The sequence below is a fragment of the Cryptococcus neoformans genome, assembly GCF_000091045.1.
Source record: "Cryptococcus neoformans var. neoformans JEC21 chromosome 3 sequence".
In the NCBI taxonomy this organism is placed as follows: Eukaryota; Fungi; Basidiomycota; class Tremellomycetes; order Tremellales; family Cryptococcaceae; genus Cryptococcus; species Cryptococcus deneoformans.
In genome coordinates, this window is record NC_006685.1 from 586,201 (window position 1) to 606,200 (window position 20,000).

Below are 20,000 nucleotides of genomic sequence, written 5' to 3' on the forward strand. Positions count from 1 at the left end.
TATCGCTACATATGTCTTCTTTTGGCCAGGGAAATATCTTCGCTTCGCTCCTAAACCTAAGAAATCCAAGGAGTCCAAGGAGTCCAAGAAATCTAAGAAGTCCAAGAAGTCAAAGAAGTCAAAGAATGGGGTTGCGGAGGATGTAGAGGAGGGATTGCCCATGCACGACCTGAATGGCGAGGGATTGGGAGATATGGTCAAGGGTGACGAGAATTATCAGATGAGATAAGTATGATATTCAAACGCAACAACGGAGCTTTTTGTAGAGCGGCAGTATTTGGAACATTAGGGGTAGACAAAATGCAGCTCATTTTTATTTTTATTTCTGTTAGGGAAGCAAAGAGAGACCTGATTTCAGGGTGGGGGCTCAGGGAATGACGACAGTGGGTCCAGAACAAGTCGGTGGGGGTCAGTGAATTTGTCGAGTGACCTTAATAGATACGCGACTGATTTTGACAATGTAGCAATACTTTGACATGTGTTGCTTTTTGAATACCTAATCTTTTATAACATCCAGCATCCCAGCCAACGTCCGAGTCTCAAGAGCAAAATATTGAGTATGCTAAGACGGTCAGCAGAGTATAAACCACAGCATAGGCAGGAAAGCTCTATCAAATGGTAGTGGCCCTCCTCGTTCATAAGCAGCTCCTCAAGGCTGGCATGTTCAGTTAGTATCATATGGTCTCAGAACACCTTCTTGTTAGTCAGTTGTGCCCAGAAGTATGGTCAGAATTTGAGGTAAGAATAGTGGGGGTTGATATGTGTAATTAAGAGCACATTAAAAAAAGACGCACTGAAACGCTTTGAAATCATGCATTCTGAAGCACGAAGAGCGAGTTTGAATTGTCAAATGAATTAAACGACCTCCAGAGGCCGTTTAATTCGAACGGCTTTTTTCAAGTTATTTCAAGAGGAATTTCCTTTCATGGTAAATCCGACTCGGACTTCTGCCAATTCAATTCCAGGGTTTTTACGCCACAAAGGGTTCAGGAATGTCATTTTCCCTGAGGGAATTGGCAGCTCGTTCATCAATTCAGAATTATCATCGAAATAGCATGCATTTTGTCTACCCCTATTATCTCCAAGAGTGAGAATCTGTAGTATGCATGATTCAAGATACTAGCCAGTCTAAGCAATCTAGCGCAATTAAAAATGATTTTCCAACGTCAACAAAAGGCAAGATTAAAAAATGCTACAATCTTCATCCCGTCCTTTACAAATAATGTGCTGTACCAGGAGTTTGAGACACCATACGTAATAGGCTCGACACAAGCTCCTGAATGGTGGTCCGTGGAGGGGCCTGCAGTGCTGTTGCAAACTGTAGAAAGTTTGTCGAAAAGTTATGAAGTTTCCATGCGGCTCCGTCCACCATTTTTACTTGTACACGATTGTCACTAACGAAATGAATGAAATGCGGGAATTTGTGGTTGAAAATATAATAATAGCACCATTTAAAAATGGGTTATGTGTACGCAGCGATAAGATGAGACATAGGAGATAGTAGTGATGAAAATAGGAGGAATATGTCGTCTTCAGCTGACGGAATGCGTGTCCTTTTCTATCTACCTTATAATAAAGAAGAAGCCGAGTGGGCGAACGAACGAGCGATGATTATCATAACGAACATCGGCGATTCACCGCCTTCTTGTGATCTTATCTTAATTAATTATCAAGTTATCTTTGCACCGCCTCACTCAAATCCGGCTGCCCGAACGATGAACGTTCGGCGAGGACCGCCTTAAACGAGAACCACTAGAACTACTTCTCGTACTACTTCTCCAGAATTGTCTTATCCAATTTTCGGCAGCCGAAGACATCTTTTTGCCCATCCTTCGTCCACCGTCCTAGCATAGCATATCGGGGGCCGATTTTAAAAGAGAAGGAAATGCTTCGCCTCCTTACAAGATATATAACGGGGAGGGGAAGGGGAACATACCTCTGTTGTCCCTTCATTTCATAAGTCCATCCTCGCGAGTCTTCCACGCGCAAGTTCAACATTCAACAGGAAATATCGCGCAGACCGAAGTACTACGTAGTAGGCTGAAACAAGGAATCTATCACCGCCCTTTGCCATCATGAGACGATCAACTCTGTTTGAAGTTCTTATATTGTCATCTCTCGTCTCGTCCGCGTATGCCTTAGGAGGGGATCGAGATTGTCCTGCCGATCCTTACGCCGATCCCGCCAATGACACGTATGTTTCTCGAATTAACTACAACGAGGGGTAACTGACGATACTGTAGTTGTAATCCTCTGCGCTATATTCCGAACATGGCGCTTAACTGTTTAGGGGCTGCTTTATTCCTTATTGTGGCTGCCATCCTTACTTTCTGTAAGTCCTTGTTAGTATGCGTATTTGTAACCTATTATTAATTTTCTACTATAGATTCCTTCCGCCGCAAAGCCAACTATTTCCTATGCCTTGTCATTGGCGCGTGGTTCGAAGGAATAGGCTTCGTCCTCCGTGTTCTGATGAGAGACAATCTCCACAACCTTAACCTCTATATTGTTGCAAATTTGTTCATCGTCCTTGCTGTAAGCCTGTTTGCGTGGGTGTGCGCGTGATCGTCGTTTACTGATAATAACGACGATCTAGCCATGCGCATTCCTTGCGGGCGATTACATATTGTTTGGTCGACTCGTGCAGTTTCTCGAGGCGCATCATCATATACGCCCTTTCAAAGCCCGGCAGGTCTCGTGGATTTTTATTTCCTCTGATAGTACGCATACAATCATCCCCACCGACCATTAGCTAACGTAAAGTCTCAGTACTTACATTTCTCATCCAAGGCTCTGGCGGTGGACTGTCTGCTAGCTCTAGCATCGATTCAGCCGAGTTAGGTGCTCATTTGTTCCTTGCCGGTATCGTCATCCAGATGGTTAGCTTCATCTTTTTCTCCTGTGTCTGGGTCCTGTTTGGTATCCGAGTGTGAGCCTACTTTCTCTCGTGAAGCAGACTGGTTTTCTGACATCGCTATTTACAAAAAAGATTTACCGGAGACAAGCAGCTCTGGCACCGTGAAGGATGGAAGCCTCTGTACTTCGCATTGGGATTTACCTGCATTTGCTTTATCGTTCGAAGCATTTACCGAACTGCCGAACTTTCTGGCGGCTACATCAGTTACCTGTCTACCCACGAAGGATACTTCTTGGGTCTCGATTCGCTTCCCTTGCTCCTCGGCATTGCGACCTATATCTTCTTCTGGCCGGGCAACTATCTTCAATTCGATGGGAACCCCTTCAAAAAGTCCAAAACCAGAAGAATTGAGGAGGGCGCCCAGATGTATCCCCTCAAGGCTGGTGACAGCTATGAGACCCAACCTGGACTAGATGCTAAAATGACGCCGACATATACCAATCATTATGAGAGAAGGTAGAAAGGGCAGTCCTCTCATTATTTGTACATAGATTCAGCCCTTCACGATGGTTGCTTTTGGAAAATGTTTTATGCAATGAATTCAGAATCTTCGACGAGGATAGCTACTACCAGTTAATAATTGACATACAACAGTTATGATTACATAAATAGTATCAACAATAGATATTTCTCCAGAGGGGCACGCAAGTCTTTATCTCGAGCACATTCACTTGCATTATTTTCAGAATTGTAGAGATGCAAATTTTTTCAAAGATTTGAGGCAATAAGTCGTTTGAGTTTCCGGACGACAAAAGAAGTAATTATCTTAAACAATTTTTGCAGAATGAGGGCGAAAAATTCATCAGCCCTAGCAGACTCTAGTCCAAGAACACGTCTGCATTGCCGCGCTGTACGCAAAATCTGTTTCCATCAATAGGTATTCCATGGGTTATATCAACCCTTAAGACTCACCTTCTATAATCCATCTTGGGCTGATGGGGATACCGGGGTAACCCATACTGACTTGTTCGCCCTGATACAGCTCCATCCTCCAAAGTCATTCTGGAATCTGATGCGACACTCGCGCTGTCATCGTACACCACTTGACCTCCTGCCATACTGGGTATTTGGTATTCAGATGATGTCTGTTCTGGTCTTTCAAGCCCTTGCATGGATGCAGTCCGCCTTCTATAATTCCCTTCGATATCAGGAGGGTAATGGGGACCACTTACGGCAGAAGCTGGGCCATGCATCACAAGCGGTGGAGAGGCAGAACGATCGTACCCGGATTCCGGAAGAAGGTATGACCCTGATCTGTGGCGGCTATGCGTTTGAAAGCCGCCCGGAATGAATGTTGAATTGTTTCGATGTAGATGGGATCGGACGCTGTCCTCTGAAGCGGCCGAAGAATGTCGGCCTCGTCGCTCATCAGTTGCTTCGAACCCTCCTCTGATATCCTGCTTTTTGCCTTTTCTCAGCTCTGGGGCTTCATATCCTGGTGGTACAAATAGCTGAGGCCTTGGACGATGCTCCTCTTCTGGTGGCAGTGACATCCTCTGCGGTCTTCGAGCAGCATCCAAAGGCGGCAGAACAGAATGGCCTACGTTACCAGGAAGTTCACCATCGTTTACGGCAAGCGGAGAGGGCGAGATGGAGGTATGCAAATGGTGGACGTTGCCAGGAGGAAGGGAAGGAGAGCGATGGCGTTTGTACGTTTGCCCTTGACTTATAGATCTGGAACGCCTACGATACGCTTGAGACTCGTTTAATCCTTCAGTATCAGGGACAGAGCTGACGGAACCGGCGCGTGACCTTTGCTTATCTTTGGGCATCGCGTAATAACTCGTGTCAGACTTACGGTCCAGATCATCATCATGATCATGGTGTCGACGATGGTGATGATGGTGATGGCGATGGTGGATCATCACTGAGTCCGGCGAAGGCGGCCCGCGTCGAGGAGCAGGTAAAGAAGAAGATGCCCAATTCTCATTTCGTATAACGGGATGATGTGAGTATATGTGACCTTGATAGTGGGGAGGCTCGCGTAATTCAGAATCATAGAGCGAACATGGGCCAGCATAGCTGCTACTGTAGATGGAAGGCGGGCCTTGTGATCTCATAGAAAACCATGGCGGATTTACAGATGTGTATCCCGCATCGGGCAATGCAGGTATTGCTCTGTGCGGCCCTTGCAATCCAATATCAGCCCTAAACAAACTAGTCTGCCCTAGTTCCTGGGACAAAGCTCGAAAGGAGATAATATTTACTCACCGGCGACACCTCCAGGTGCAGGGGGAATGATGGCAGAGGCGGCTGCCATAGCGGGGCCTGCACCATCTAAACTACTTGCGCCGGACGGAAACATCCCACCGCCCGAATCCGCCGGCCTCGGAACTGCAGGAACATATGGGAGCCGTTGGCTCGCCGCAAAAGGAGCTGGAGTAACTTCAGTTCACAGGGACAGCACCGAGTTAGTCTTTGCAGCCTTAGATTACCGAATGAGTATTGCTTACCTTCAAGAGGCATGTCGACCGAACTGGACGAAGGAACTAGATGTACCGCCAAAGTAGTTGGCCAAGAATTCCATAAAGGCTTTCAAGACAGCAACTTACGCTCAGCGAGCGGAAGACAGGCAGGGGAGTGAAGCAAAAATAAGCCCACTGGTACTAATAGCTCCACAATCGGTGGCATATAGTCAATGCTTTTTAACGGGTGCTCCCGAGGCTAAATGCAATGGGCTGAAAGGATGGAGTGCCTTTCCTTTGTTGAAGACCCCAACTTGGGGCTCACATATGGTAGGGATGCGAGGATGGTGAATTGCGGAAGGAGCACCTGGATTACTCGCACGATGCTGACATTTGCCCCTTCATTCCCTTGACGAACGACTGTTAAGGGTGAGAAGTCGATACGTAGGAGTGATGTTTCAGAATATGGTCACGTACAGTAATTTCAGTTGTGTGGTCAACCATTGTCCGGATCTCGGTATGCCCCGTCTTTTCCGCGAATCACTTGCTTGGTTATGGTCTTATAACGTCGCCGCTGGATCAACGGAATCCAGTAAGGACACGTCCACGCCCTTATACACAATGAACATACGCAAGAGAGGGTGCCGGTTAGAGGGTTAGAAGGTTATATCGTCGTTACAGGAAGGGCAGGCAGCGTACATTCGCATCATAAAACTTCATCACATCATCGATATCGTGTATCACAAGGGCATCATGTAAGGTCATCTATGTAAAAAGAAATATTCACTTCTATGACTCCCAATCACTATCCATTTGACAAAAGATAACATCCTTCGTTAAGATCATCATAATCAGCTCAACAACAACAACCAGCAAACTGTCTAAGGCTGTCTCTTAGCATCTACAGCGACCTCAGACATCCCCAAGGTATCTTGATGCTGAGGTACCTGAGGCTGCCTTTGCCTTGTAGCAGGACCAGGCCCAGGAGTCCCCGGCCTGGAGGGATCAGCGGACCGGAATCCCAAAAGCTCGTCCCCTTCATTCCAGATGTCACCATACGGATCGTCCACAGCTGCTCGCGCATCCATGAGGGGAGGAGGGGAAGGCGCAGCGGAAGTGAAAGGCGGAGGAGGTGCTGTTGATCCTTCCGTGGTATTAGGTCTGCATTCTTCCCAAGGTACCACTAACAGATTGTCAGCTGAGCAGGCAGAATAACTTGCGGATCACGTACAAGTGTACTGAGTAGGACCAGCCTCCTCAGGATTGGGGTTTCCTGCGCCATCGGGACCGAATATCTTCAAGTCAGCGAGACTGTGGTGGTGTTTTAGCTCTGCACCATTATTTTCCTTTTAAAGATCACGCAACTCACGCCATCTTGAGAGCACAAATCCACTTGTTCCTCCTTTGTATCTTCAAAGATACCTGTTGCCAGTTACTCTTGTACCTGATATCCGCCTTCAGCACCAGTTTGCCCTGTGCAGGCATGTCGTCGACTGTTACATCAAACACGGGCAAAAAGTCACGAGAGTTTTCTTTGAGGAAGACAATCATACGACTTCGAAGAGCTTGAAGGGCTTCGAATGAAGTGTCGAAGGCAACCTCGAAAGAAAATTCTTCGGAAATAGCACCGGAGCGTCGGACTAAAGGCTAATTAGAACGGTGCAGGTCATGGAACAGCATTTTGCTTACTATTTTCAATAACTTTGGTAGTGAGCACATTATGACCGATCCAAACATATTTCCCGTCGACGCCCTTGAAAGATGACGACAAAAGCTGCATCTTTGCAACAGTGTATTGCACGCCGCTTCCGTTACTAGTCAGCCAAAGCACGCACTAATCTTTTATTACGTACTCGATGTCAACCCTGTCTCCTACGTCATAGGGGTGCTTGACAAACAAGAAAATACAAGCACCGAGAACTTCTTGCATTGTGGTACCGATCAACCATGACAGACCAAGAATAAATGTTCCGGCTGACGTGACGAAAGTGGTGAGTTTGTTGGTGATCATAGAGGCCATAATAAGAACAACAATGGCAATGACAACCACCATGAAGATATCATCGAGCCTTCGTACCGCTCCGTCGAGGTCTCTCATGGAAGCTTCGAGCGCAAGGCGTTCACGATGGATGCCTAAAACAGCTGACTCAATCTCATCGCGGGTGGCATCGCCATTGCCGTCCTTGTCGAAGATAGCGAAAGCGGCCTGAGCAGTCTCAAGGTTGGGAAAGCTTCGACCAGATGAGCTCGTGATGAAATGAATGTGCAAGTATAACGTACTATTGTACAATGTCTTGGATGTCAAGATGAGCAGCACCGGGTGCCCTGAAAGAGTAGAAAAGCCTTCGGGCGAGCTATGATAGAATCAGCCCAATTTTTTTGGCGCTAGAGAAAATACATACAGCCTTTGACTTATTAGCAGAATTAAGGGCCATAGTGACCCTGTTGGAGGGGGAATTCGTCTGCAATACACTCTGGCCCGCCATTTCACTTGCAACGTTACCCAATGCCGTCGTAGTGGTTTGAGCAGCCTCTTTCAAGCCCTTGAGAGCTTTCCTGAGCGCAACCTTCGGCATTTGGGAACCCTTAGTTTTAGTAGACATGGCGTCAGTGAGAGTGTCGGTTCTACCTGGAATATCATGGGAGTTGGTATAAAGATAAGTCAGAGCCTTGAGGCAGAATTTCTGTTCTTGGAGGCGATCCTCGTAAGAATCCCGGTGGAATTGCAAAGCAATCAATTGGATGATAAGCTTCTCAACGCAATATACGATCGAGCAGAGGAACAATCCAAATAGAAGGTTGGCAACGGTTGACAAATCAGATCGGGAGGTGGCGCTTTCGTCACCGGTGTAATGGTTCACAATCAACGGAGTGAAAGAAACCCAGATTGCCAGACACCAGATGGTAAGTTTCGCGTATCGACCGAGGGCAGCGATGATATCTGTGAGGGGCTTGGCAGAGGGTACGATTACCGCGACAGTGTTCCTCCAAACATGAGGAAGCATCATGAATGCCGCGGTTGCACCCCAGAAAGTAAGCCATATGATGGTGAGCCAAATGGACCACCAATTCTAATTGACTGGTCAGCGAGTAATACCTTCCCTGAACTTATCCACGCACCAGAGTCACAGACCAGACTTTGGCATCCCTGAGTCCGGCATAAAAGATGATACCCGGGATCCAGAACAGAATGAGGACGGGTATGATATACATGGCCCATCGGACAATGATACCTTTATTTAGAGCCCAGTAATAGAGTCTTGAAAACTGTCAATGGTTAGTCCTTGGTCCAGATCAACTGAAATTATTTCATCTCACCTTGTTGGTACCTACATCACCTTCCGCAAATCTCAAGTTCTCCACGCTAGCATTCTTGGGACTGAATTCTTCCCATTCACCTCTGTCACCGAGAAGATCCCAGCTGGTGCCTCTTTGATTCTTAGGACGTCGCTTTGTTCCTTTTTCGTCGACTCCACTTTTCTCAAGACTGGCGCTAGAGCGGTTCCCTGGTAGGAAAGACCACTTCCTCTTGTTCATAGACTCAGAATGAGGAGTAGTGGCTCCTGAGACAGACGCATTGCTGTGACCGTCTTGAAGAGGGATAGTGGTGTACGCATCACCTTGTGGTTGACCACGAGGCATTAGAGGGGACGGCGGGTAGTGGACACGATTTGGAGTGGAAGCCCCTGTGTAGGGTGCATTGCCTAGATAGATAATAGCAAGTCGATCAGCCTATCGAATCAAGTCAAGGAATAATAATGAAAGTTCCAAAGGAGACGTGCAAACAAAATAATGGACGCGTAGGAAATTTATAACTCACCATCGGCTGGTGTGAGATGACTCTTTGAACTATTGTGAGGAATATCGGTCATGCCGTAGCCTTCGCCTTCTGGCATGTCGAGTGATTGATCGCTACATCAAAAATTGATAATTGATCAGTAACAATGATATCGGGGATACATCATCGTGCATCGGCAAATTGTGGAGCTTGCAGGGTGGATATGACTGTATGCGGTGTGTAACTGCGGAACGCGCGACTCACCGTATATGACCCGAGTTGGGATCGGAGCCAAGATAGTTGCGGGTGATACCTTGAAGCTCTGGATGAGTTTCTCTCTCTTGAGTTTGAGACCGAGGGACGAGGCTGACAGTGTGACCAGCCTGGACGGGGTAGTGCTGGGGCGCGGTTAATGGCTGTGCCACTACGGTAAAAGCCTGAGGCAGAGACTTACAAGGTTATCTTGTCTCCCAGTCGAGCGGCCGTCCGACATAGTAATTGGGATCCTGTTAAAGCAGACAAGTGCAGAGGTTTGCGAAGAGGGAAAAGAAGGAAGGGACGAACAATAATGAAGAGAGATGAAAATTGGAGATGAAACATGCTGTGGTTCATTTCGCGTTGGGTTTTCGAGCCTCCACTCCCTCCACCTTCGGTTCCAGAATATTGCAAGGGAAAACAACAAACAGCGACGCCCCAAATTTGCCACGTGCTGTGCCGTAATAATCTCTCTAGGCACCCTAAAAATCCTCCTGTAGCGCCCTTCTTCTCAGCGTGACGCGTCCCCTCATCTTCCCTTGCTCATCATTTTCAGGATACCGAATTAGCGTCGCTTGTGATGTGCGCTATCCCTCCTCGCTCCCTCCCCTCTATCAAACACCAGAGCATAACAAATAACCAAGGCAAATACCACTTGCTTATTTTTAGCAACTCGATGATAACAATTTAACACGTCTAACAAGTCTACCGCTACTACTTTGGGAGAGTATGCCTTCACATATGGTACATATTTAGGAGACCCAACAACGCTGTAAAGGACACTATTCCCGTGGTTATTAGATTCTCCGCACTTTCGATCAATGTAACGAATGTAAATTACTGAGGCCGTAACAGAGTGGGGATTGGGGGAAAGATAATCAGCAAATGAATACGGGAAGAAGATCCAGCAACAGAAGAAGATTTTACATAATGACAGGAAGAAGCAGCGGAAAAAGATAACACAGACAAGACTGCTCAGCGCGAGAAAGAGGAGAGACTCATCAAGGGTCTAGGACGGAAGACAGGAAGAACGACTGTATGCTACTGTAAGAAGTAAAACTACTGCAACACTTATCCTACCCTAGTTGCGTTCGACAGTAATAATATGCCCTCTTCCGGGCTATCGTTGTAAAACACCCTTCACTATATAATACTACTGGGAGAATAAAATCTCCAAAAACAGTACAGGACGACAGCAGATGGTCTAAACCCGCATCATTACTTTTTAGCATACGTCAGAAATTTGAAACTATCGCCTTCTCAGCTTTTCCCTACCCCCTTTGTTTGTCTAGTAATGCGCCCATACATCAGGTATGATCGTCAGTTGTCATCAATCCAACCTGACACAGTATCCGAAACGGCATCGGAAGCGCCTTTGGTGTCTTCTCGGAGATCAGCTAGGCCATAATGGAACTGTGCAGGCAAAAACCCTCGTGATTGGATGGCTTGCTGAGCGACGGTTTCTCTGAAGCTAAAGTAGGCACCAATGAGAACAGCGATTATGACAACCACTTTGGCGGAAAGCCATATGAATGCGTAGACTGCGTATTTGATGATTAGATGATAAGATTTGCCCGAAGGTGTGCTGACGAGCCTAGCAGCAATGTATAGCCAGAACTTACAGCGGGCTCCCCTTTCACGCTTGGGGTGATGAGGATGCTGGGGTTTCCCTGTTAGTTTTAGACCATGACCTATGGTGATGACTCACTAGTCCATTGTACTCTTGAATACTTTGATTATAGACTTCAGCCATCAATGTGGCATCGGATTCTGCCACTTCTGCATACTTGATACCGTCGAGTGCAATGTCCCAAACAGCATATAGAGCGCTAAGAAGGCCCATGCCAAGCATGGCGAAACGAAGGTAGATAGAATCATCCCAGTTCCATGCCGCCCATAGTAGGATACCGACGAGTAAAGAACAGCCAATGATTCTGAAGGGATATTTTAGGTTGAACTTATGTGTTATTATATTTGCACAATGCACTTACATATCTTGGGAGACATGTAGATCATGTTCAGTGGGTCCTCCATCCTCCTCACTGTCGTCGTGATAGTAGTTTGCTTTTTCGTTTCTTGTTCTCGTTGACGCAAAGTGATTGTCCATCTTCTCGCGAGCTTTCTCTTTATTGCAGAATATCCACCGGAAACCCCATGCGCAAATTCTATGCCAGTGATGTATTATAGCATATTTGACCTTGACAAATGCACATACAATGGTTGCTATGACAGTCAAACATAAGAGGCTAAGTGCACCATACTTTGACCTGCAAGTAATAAAAGGTTATGAAATTTAGCCTACTGACGCTGTAATGGCCCATGAATATATTTACTGACCATTTGGCATTGACTTTCATCTGACCGATCAGCCAAAGGCTAAGAAGACCCAGTAATGCAACTCACACCCCGTGAACAAGAACCAGCAGCCTATGAGGCAGCTTCCTCTGACATCTTCTTTTCAGTAAATATGTTCACCTCGTCAAAAAGGAGAGCACACCCACACATAGCCAGCAGGCAGAGTCAGGGCGTAATTTGGTTTGGTGTCTCCTCCAAACTGCGTTAGCCCTCCCTCATACTCTACAGTATATTGTTGGATAGTATTATGGCATGAACTTCAAGCTCCCTCTGCAGTTGTGGAACCAGGACACTCACTGTCGACCATGATGAATTCTATTCGCCCTCTTTGTGCAGGTCTGCCATACATGACTTCCCTCCACCAGATCCTAAGTAATGGGAAGTTATTGTGTGCACAGCAAGACTACTATCCGGCGCCCAACGAACGTAAGCATTCCTACGACAGCATGTGAAAGCTGCATTACAGTCAATTTTGAAGATTTGTTATATTTTTGCGCAAATCTCACCTCGTGGTAAAGTACTGTCAAGATCTTAAATGGCCACAATATGGGTATAGGCACGCTTTTCCAAACTCTCACTTTCTTGATCACTGCAGTCTTCTTGTTTCTCATTCGTTTTGTTGTATACCAGTACGCGATTTTTCCTTGCCTTGCATCATTCTGTCAGGGGCAAGCTAGGTGAGGATGGAGGATGACTTACCAGAAGATGAGGATGAACAGAAATGCTCCGCAGAGGAAAAGGATGGACTCACGTTGAGCGTCGGTGGGATGGGAAGGAGACCAGTCCCCGTCTGACCCTTCCTTCACCCAGTTTACCAAGGGATCGACTAATCCCCTGCACTCCATCTTGATCTCGTTGATTACGATCTCGGAGACAAATTCCTTTTCTGTTACAATGAGAGCTGTTGATACAAAGTCAAAGTAACCTGAGATTCAAGATGGGTATGTACGGCATGGTGGAAAAGGGTATGTTTGAGGGCTTCAAAGGATCAGGTGCAGGGATAATGAAAGGAAGTTGCATCAAAGTCATAATCATCAAACCGCTTAACCCGACCCTGGTAGGTTGTTAGCAACCAAACCTATCGCTTGGGTTCATGATGGCGTTAGGTATAACTGAACCTACGCCTGTATAAAAACCCAAAACGAACGAAAGTGAAGCACAGCTATCAATAAGTCACCCCAGAACCTTCCATTGAAGGAAATATTGTATCCAGAACCTATGTTGCACATCGTATTAGATTATTGTAGTTCCTGCCATGGGGAAAACTTGCAACATACAGTATCAAGGATGCGTAGCATCAATTGTTGGTTTAGCCTCTCATCTTGTAAGACTCCGAACACACGCCTTGCAGCCCTCCTGGCGTTTCCTCGGCCAATCATATTCGCAGCGACGTCTTTCCTTTTTTGTTAGTTCGGTGTAGGAAAGATGATGCAAGGGCGTACCTGGAATCAGCAGTCCCAGCTTCTTTCCAGCCCTTGCTCTAGTTTCTGCTTTTTCTTCTTCCGAACGAGATGCAGTCGATGTTCGGCGTTTGCCTGAAGGGAAAAGAGTGTCTTGCAAATTCTGAATGATGCGCAAGAAAGATGATTGGGAGGTTACTGAACGAAAATAATCTCTGACTTTTCTGCTCCCATCGGTCGATTCAGTATAATCCGCCAGTTTCTCTGTTCTACAGACTCACCGTTCGATGGTTCCTCCTAGGAATTGCTGAAGAATCACAATGACTGCTTGCCTCCTCAACCAATTCTTCTCTTTAAGATCAAACAATTCTATGAACAGATCGCATATGGGACCCGTGAAGCTCGTCATCCCTTCTACTGAAACGTCTCGAGTGACCTGTACATGGCCTTCTTTGACTTCAACTTCTGGACTTCCCAAACCAAGGCCTACAAATCCCCCGAGATCGTTGATCTGTCGGGTAAGACCACTGTACATCACGTCCGCCGTATTGGCATTGAACATATCTTCCGAGGGAGGACCTAAAGATATACTCTTATAGAATGATTTCATCAAGTTATGTGGAAGCTTTGTCAATTGGGTGACCGCGGGCTGCGTTCTAATTGCGGAAGGGACAAGGGAATTAGAGCGAGATAGAAAAGATCGAAGATGAGTCGAGTCACATATAGTAGGTGATGTCATCAATCCCTAGAGAGCCATAAGTTTTGGGGAAACCTACTACTGCTGGCGAGACTACTCACCTGAAGGTACTTTTCGAGCCCCGTCCTTCTAGACTCTACAAAGTTTGCTGAAATACCTCCAACCAGGCTTTTCCCCGGTATCTCTACTTTTCTCAACGTTTCAGTAGTTTCAAGATCTCCATGTTCACTCGCCCATTCCTTGAGGTTCTTATCCAATTCCCAGAACTCATTATACCGTCTTGACACAGCCCACTTTGCAGCTGGATGACCATCATCAATCTGACAGACATGGATGGTATACCTCACAACCTGTTTTGGCCCGACGACTCCCAACGTCGAAGCGGATGTGTTTTCAGTATCTTCAGTGACTGCTGCGGACGGGATTGATACCCTGGTTCGGCCTGGCACGAGCCTACTTTCATCCTGTACCCGCTCATATTCTTGTTTCTGCCACTGCTTCGCCCTAGTCTCTCTTTGGACACTTGATTGACTCTTGCGCAAGATCTTCAGTTCTTTCTGGTTGCCTGTGAGCTCAGCCTGGCGGACTAGGGTGGAAAGAAGCTCGTTTTGTTTGTCCAGCTCGAGCAGGTTTGCATCAAGCTCGGAAATCTGGGCGGTAAGCTGAAGATCGCCAGGAACAGGGAGAGGGACATTGTGCGGTATATCGCTGTCTTCTTCTACTGAAGGTGTGCTGCTCAAATCATCCTCTGGCAAATCATCTTCAAAAAGAAGCTTGCTAGAGTTTCGACCTGGCTCCTGAGACAAGTTTGCAGCCGAAGAAAAGGTGGTGGATGACAACAGAGAAGCACTCTTCAAATCTTCGAGGCTCCTTGACTTTCGTTTTCTTTCTTTTTTATCAGTTGCACTACCAAGGATCAAGGAGCTTGACATGTCATTTCCTCTTTCCCGAGGCTTTTCCCGTTCACTCATCAAGGAGTCTGATGGTGTTCCATCATTACTTCTCTTTCCGTTATCATCTGCAATGATCTCGCTCAAGGCAGCCTGGATCGCCTCGATCCTTCTTGCCTCCTCTCCCCTCTCCCATTCCCTTGAATCGTCAGGCTCGTCCCCAAAAAGTCTATCTCTTCCATGTGACTCGCCGTTCTCCTCGTTACCGATAAGGAAATTAAGTTGGCTGGAGTGTTTCGCAGACGGTGGAGGGGGCGAAACAAGTTTTGGAGAGAGAATCAGAGGTGTGGATGCGTACGACGGCGATAATGAAGGAGAAGGAGAATTCATTTCGTTTGCACTGCCTTTTCGGCGCCCTGCCGAATCGTTTGAACTGCTGTTTAGCGAGTCTCTTGAATCGCTAACGCTCCTTCCAAAGGGCGGAGGAGAGGCAACTCTGACGAACTCGCTTACAGAGATTGAAGGCCCCGCTGGCGTTGTTGGTGCTGTAAGTATTGCTGGGGGAAGAGACTGGCGTTTTTGCTGAACAGAGCTAGGGCCTGGAGGAAGAGATGGGGAAGAGACTGAGGCTGGAGAGTGCGGCTTAAGAAAGTTGATCACCTTGGGAGTCTGCGGTGTAATTTGCTGCAGGGGCCGGTGAAGTAGAGCTGGTGTCTGATGCCGAGGGAGAGAATGATGCACCTGGGCCATTGGCGAAGGCGTTCTTGAAAGAGTGGCTCTACGATTATCTGGTGTTTGAACGTCAGCATTGACCGCAGAAGCACTTTTCAATGCTGAGTGGGTCCTCTGCAGGTCTCCTACAGCCTTGAGGTACAGTTCGCTTTTACTAAAAGCGCTCCAGTCTTCGTCCTCCATCTGTTCATATACTTCTCGCTGAGAAGCAAAGACTGCTCGCCTGACGCGTGCAATGTCTTGCGGCGATAAGTTATGTGATGACGAGGCAGCTGTTTCGATCATGTGCTGATGCTGTGGTGATATAAACACAGACGCGGATTGAGGCGCAGAGAAGTATGTCGCGTACAGAGACTGGGCATCTTCAATGGTCGTATCGTGGATGTTTCTCTCCGTTGATTTGCTGTCCTCGGATACGTCTGTACCCGTCGCTTCCAGCGGGTCTTTGAAGCCCTCAATCGTCAGCCAATATTGTACAAGACGAGATCGGTGGCGGCGGTCCATAAACTCGAGCCAGTAGGCAAGAGATGAAGGGTTGGAGAGGATGGAGTAGAGAGAGATAGGTTGAGATGTGTCCAGAGAAACAAAAGTTGGCCCCGAGTTGGAAGGCTATAAATCAGTCAGCGGGTAAACAAGCGGAGGGCGGCGATGGCTTACCTTACTTCCTCCCGAGAGTTCGACAATCCTAGAGTCAATGGCCGACTTGGCCCTTACCAGTCTTTCTACATATTTCTGGGACTTTCTAGTACCTTTGCTTGGAGCCTTATCAGTCGATTGGTGAGTGGGTCCAGCATCGTCCAGTTCCTTGTTTTCTTCATCAAGTGCAAGTCTCGCACTCCTCAATTCTCGCTCCACATCGGCCTTTAATCTTCTAGCCTCTCCCAATGTCCACAGCTTCCTGATAGATTTGAGAAAGACGTCAAACTGACTTGAAGACGAATTGGCATCGATCGAGGGGTTTTTGGAATGAGATTTGCGCCTTACTCTGCTCACCGTAGGCGACCGTACAGAAGGCGAAGTGGCAGGAAAGCTAGAAAGGGCTGAAAGGAATTGATCTACCTGCTTCTGCTCATGCAGGTACTGTCCGACTCGTTCGTCTATCTGTCTGTTCCAAAAGTCACTTTCACATACCATTTGGAAACCAGGAAGGACTACTGAGCCGAGAAGGATCTCCTGTACGAGTGTGAACACAACAGGGGTCTGTTCGGACTTTGGTAAAAGATCAGGTAGAATACGGGACAGAGTCTGGCGGAGATGTTCTTCTATTGCCTGGGCTGCAAGATGCGGATCGGTGAGAGCCTTGTGGGGATGTGGTGGGAGTGGAAGAGGAAGAGCTTGGGGCCCGACAGGAAGGTGTTCAATTGCGCGGTAGTGGCGAAGGTGGTCTGTGACGATGGGCAGGATCTTTGACACCACAAAGGACGGCCAGTCGACTTTGTCCGACTTTTCGGCAACCTGTGCGATGGCGTTTTGGATGAGCTCTTCGAGGGCATCGGGGAAGTCGGGAGAAGGGGATATGCGAGAGTACCATGGAATGACAAAATGTTGCACGACTAGATCTAAGAAAGCGGAAATGGCGGCGTTCACTTGGGAAGAGAAGGAGGATATGGGCGACTTTGTTGGCGACCTTGAAGGCGCGGGGCTGAGACGCAGCCGGTAGAGAACGCTGCGTTGTCGAAGGAGCTGTGGCGTCCGGGCATAATCAGTGGTGAGGGCGGCGCAGAACAAGGCAGCGAGAGCGAGCGCGAGGATGGAGAGACAGAGTGTGGCACAGGAAAGGAGGCGGGGGATGTGCGGGAGCAGTACGAGGGCGAGGGCTGCGAGGGCCGCTGCTGTCGGGGGGGAGAGGGCGGCGCTGGGCATGTCGCTCCCCGCGGCGACGGTGTGGTACTGCCCCCTCGTCGCTTCTCCACCTGCGCGCAACAACCTCCTCGACGCGCGCGGCCTTCCCCGCCGTGGTTACGTATCACCCCATCTTCCACGTCATCACATATATCTTGATCCGGACGTTGCTTGCGCTTTCGAAGATCTTCCGGCGACTTTCTGCCGGATACATCACCGATCAGCCAGCAGCGTGGACTAGGATGGCCTCGGTAAAGGCTCTGCTGCGGACACCCGCCTACAACCCCCTCCCGCTTCCGACCCTCCCGTCCCCCGAGCCGCACGGCCGAGACGCCGAGCAGCTCCCACCGCTCGCAGAAAGGTACGCGCTCGTCGCCCACGCTGACAACCGTGGCTTACCTTCTCTTGCCAGCCTTGTTCTCCCATACTCCTTGATACAGACACGCCACCACCACCTCACATCCCTCCTCCCCCTCGCATTCTCCCACCCGCCCATACCGTCTCATAATAAGCCTAGGGCAAAGCCCTTGCCAAAAGGCGTCTTTGTGTTCCCGACCCCGCCGCCTCCCGTTCATCCCCTCCCAACTAGAGAATATCACGGGCCCAGAGATCTGCTCAATGAGGCCTCTCCTTCTGCAACGCCTCCTGCCAACCCAGCATCGACACCTGTCCCACCGCAACCCAAGGGGCGCAAGCGTTCAGGTGAACCTGAACCTCCAGCCCATGAGATCGAGTGCATCGCGCGTGTGACATTGGCTCTGGGCCCAATGTCTTTCCACGGCACAGAGCTATGGGTCGGGCGCTTTGTGGAGCCCAGAGCTAATAAGCCCAAGAAGGAAAGAGCCAAACCAGGCGAGCGAAGGGAGAGGGAAAAAAAGAGGCGAGAAGGGATAGAAAAGGAACGACAGAGAACACATTCAGGTCCGAGTGCTACACCTAAACCCGCCGCTTCGGTGGCAAGGCCAACAGTCGCCACTGCTGGGCCGTCCGCTCCTCGCATGCGGCCCCCAGCACCGGGACCGGCCGTGACAAACCGCACAGCGGCTTCGCCCCAACTCATCCAACTCGTTAATCAGGCTGCCTCTCGTCACCCATGGCTTTCATCTCTTATCTACAAAGCGGCGGGTAGCACAGCCAACCAAGACGAGTTGGAAAGATTAGGGAGAGCAGTGGCAAGGCTCAGCAAAGGAGAAGCAATCGACGATCTAGCACCGCAGCGTGTGAACATTGCTTCTAGTGAGGTTTTGAAAGGGAAAGGAAAGGAGACTGCTGCAAGTACTTCTCACGCTTCAAAGACGTCTGTTCCCGCAGTTCCAGGGCCATCAAGTCTATCAGAAAAGCCCACATCTGCTCCTGCTCCCTTGCTTTCTCAAAATACTTCCTCGTCAACTCTTACACCCGTCGTACCGGCTGAAAAAGACAAGGAAGACAAGAAGGATGATGCAGAATCTGATTGGGACAGTGAAGTTGAGATGAAAGGTCCTAAACAGGTCGGAGGAGGCCCCATCGGCCCTTCCACTCTCGATTCTGCGGCCGCAGCATCCACCATACCGTTGACATCTACCGCTACTCAACCTTCCTATGCACCCAGCTCCGTGCCCGCTTCCCAGGCGGCCAATCCTTCAGTCCCTTCTCCTGTCCCTGGGATTGTCCCCTCTCCTATCCCTGTGTCAGCATCAACATCTTCTGCAGTGCCATTGTCCCCGCATGCGCCGCCTCCTAAACCTAACCTCCCTAATCCACCGCCATTCTTGTTGATTGCATTCAAAGAGCATCCCACAGACAAATTCTTAATCCCCTTGGGATCAAGGAGTTTTGTCAGCCGTGTTGGCGGGGATTGGGTTACTAGCAAACCTCCCCATCTTGCTCCCGACACTACGCTGCCTTTGGGCCAATCCCTGGAAACCAGTGGCAATACAAATCCAACAGTGGCTCCACAGCCAGCAGCCCAGGCGGCCATCTCCAGAGAACTGCAAGCTTTACAGTCTTCTGCAAAATCGTCTTCTTTTGAGCTAGAGGCTCAGTCACACTCAAAACGCAGAGGACGTACCCATGTTCGCCCAACCAATGCCAATTCCCCCTCTCCGGCACCACCCAAAGTCAAGACCAAGCCCATCGAAGAACCCAGCTTGACAACAACAACAACAACACCAGAGTTTCCGCCTCTTCCTCAACTTCCCGGTCAAAATCCTCCCCCTGGAACAGTCCTCATCTCTACTCTTGTGCCGGCTAATAAATGGAACAAGGTTGACTGGGCGTCATTGGGCAAAAAAGTACCTTGGTCTGAGGACTGGAACAGTAAAGTCAAAGCTGGGACGAATGAAAATGTCAGAGAGGAGGAGCCTTTGCCATTACCTTTGTCAGATGCCTCATCCCAGAACCACGTCCAGTTACTTAATCTTGCTGCTGAAGACTTCCTCCCTGAAAATGGACCTCTGAAAGCAATCACGATCAGGTTGGGCCAAGTGGACGATCAGATCTGGGGGAGAATGAAAGACGTGATGACCTTGGTCGACCGGGCGGAGATCATGGCCTTGTCGGCGATGGGCGTCTTGCCGCCTGCTCCAGACTCTATAACCCACCCTGCCGACGACCCAGAGATCAGAGAAGCATACCTCTTGCACAAAACGTCCCTCTTTTCATCTCTCATGGGCCGCACTCGACAACCCCGTCGTTTCTTACACACCCGTCCGTCTTCTCCGCCTGCTGCTCTTGTAGATGCAACAGTA

General features: G+C 48.6%; 7 protein-coding genes and 1 pseudogene across 7 annotated transcripts in view; 3 read left to right on the plus strand and 5 right to left on the minus strand.

Moving 5' to 3' along the window:
• The window catches only part of CNC02080 (expressed protein), a 1,942-nt gene extending 1,640 nt beyond the window's left edge, over window positions 1–302 (plus strand). Inside the window, exon 7 of the mRNA XM_569472.2 lies at window positions 1–302. This exon is cut by the window's left edge and continues 69 nt beyond it. Within this exon, the coding sequence (XP_569472.1) occupies window positions 1–229 (229 nt within the window). The 3' untranslated portion in view covers window positions 230–302.
• Window positions 291–1,073, minus strand: CNC02090 (annotated as a pseudogene).
• Window positions 1,074–1,809: 736 nt separating this feature from the next.
• Window positions 1,810–3,559, plus strand: CNC02100 (integral to membrane protein, putative). Its single transcript, XM_569475.2, has 6 exons — window positions 1,810–2,194; window positions 2,244–2,332; window positions 2,387–2,535; window positions 2,597–2,720; window positions 2,770–2,929; window positions 2,990–3,559. Exons 1-6 carry the CDS (start codon window positions 2,076–2,078, stop codon window positions 3,375–3,377), a joined length of 1,029 nt encoding a protein of 342 aa, XP_569475.1. The 5' UTR covers window positions 1,810–2,075; the 3' UTR covers window positions 3,378–3,559.
• Window positions 3,475–5,773, minus strand: CNC02110 (expressed protein). The gene is made up of 5 exons (XM_024656719.1): window positions 5,519–5,773; window positions 5,371–5,449; window positions 5,129–5,302; window positions 3,830–5,045; window positions 3,475–3,778 (listed from the first exon to the last, which is right to left on the minus strand). Exons 1-5 carry the CDS (start codon window positions 5,546–5,548, stop codon window positions 3,736–3,738), a joined length of 1,542 nt encoding a protein of 513 aa, XP_024512376.1. The 5' UTR covers window positions 5,549–5,773; the 3' UTR covers window positions 3,475–3,735.
• A 252-nt stretch (window positions 5,774–6,025) lies between these two features.
• Window positions 6,026–9,677, minus strand: CNC02120 (conserved hypothetical protein). Its single transcript, XM_569479.2, has 12 exons — window positions 9,555–9,677; window positions 9,365–9,498; window positions 9,143–9,234; window positions 8,641–9,026; window positions 8,443–8,589; window positions 7,725–8,393; window positions 7,603–7,676; window positions 7,176–7,553; window positions 7,012–7,127; window positions 6,692–6,962; window positions 6,554–6,633; window positions 6,026–6,505 (listed from the first exon to the last, which is right to left on the minus strand). Exons 1-12 carry the CDS (start codon window positions 9,591–9,593, stop codon window positions 6,204–6,206), a joined length of 2,688 nt encoding a protein of 895 aa, XP_569479.1. The 5' UTR covers window positions 9,594–9,677; the 3' UTR covers window positions 6,026–6,203.
• Window positions 9,678–10,292: 615 nt separating this feature from the next.
• Window positions 10,293–12,611, minus strand: CNC02125 (hypothetical protein). Its single transcript, XM_024658933.1, has 12 exons — window positions 12,410–12,611; window positions 12,217–12,358; window positions 12,137–12,165; window positions 12,008–12,078; window positions 11,857–11,932; window positions 11,759–11,799; window positions 11,693–11,705; window positions 11,347–11,622; window positions 11,064–11,289; window positions 10,978–11,014; window positions 10,631–10,896; window positions 10,293–10,576 (listed from the first exon to the last, which is right to left on the minus strand). Exons 1-11 carry the CDS (start codon window positions 12,553–12,555, stop codon window positions 10,676–10,678), a joined length of 1,278 nt encoding a protein of 425 aa, XP_024514271.1. The 5' UTR covers window positions 12,556–12,611; the 3' UTR covers window positions 10,293–10,576; window positions 10,631–10,675.
• Window positions 12,612–12,703: 92 nt separating this feature from the next.
• Window positions 12,704–17,304, minus strand: CNC02130 (conserved hypothetical protein). The gene is made up of 6 exons (XM_569481.2): window positions 16,087–17,304; window positions 13,909–16,038; window positions 13,392–13,855; window positions 13,153–13,334; window positions 12,988–13,103; window positions 12,704–12,926 (listed from the first exon to the last, which is right to left on the minus strand). The coding sequence occupies exons 1-6, from the start codon at window positions 17,290–17,292 to the stop codon at window positions 12,876–12,878; spliced, it is 4,149 nt and encodes a 1,382-aa protein (XP_569481.1). The 5' UTR covers window positions 17,293–17,304; the 3' UTR covers window positions 12,704–12,875.
• A 182-nt stretch (window positions 17,305–17,486) lies between these two features.
• CNC02140 (hypothetical protein) overlaps window positions 17,487–20,000 on the plus strand; it is a 3,491-nt gene continuing 977 nt past the window's right edge. Inside the window, exons 1-2 of the mRNA XM_569483.2 lie at window positions 17,487–17,632; window positions 17,684–20,000. The exon at window positions 17,684–20,000 is cut by the window's right edge and continues 385 nt beyond it. Coding sequence (XP_569483.1) covers window positions 17,514–17,632; window positions 17,684–20,000 — 2,436 coding nt within the window. The 5' untranslated portion in view covers window positions 17,487–17,513. The remainder of the gene's footprint in view (window positions 17,633–17,683) is intronic.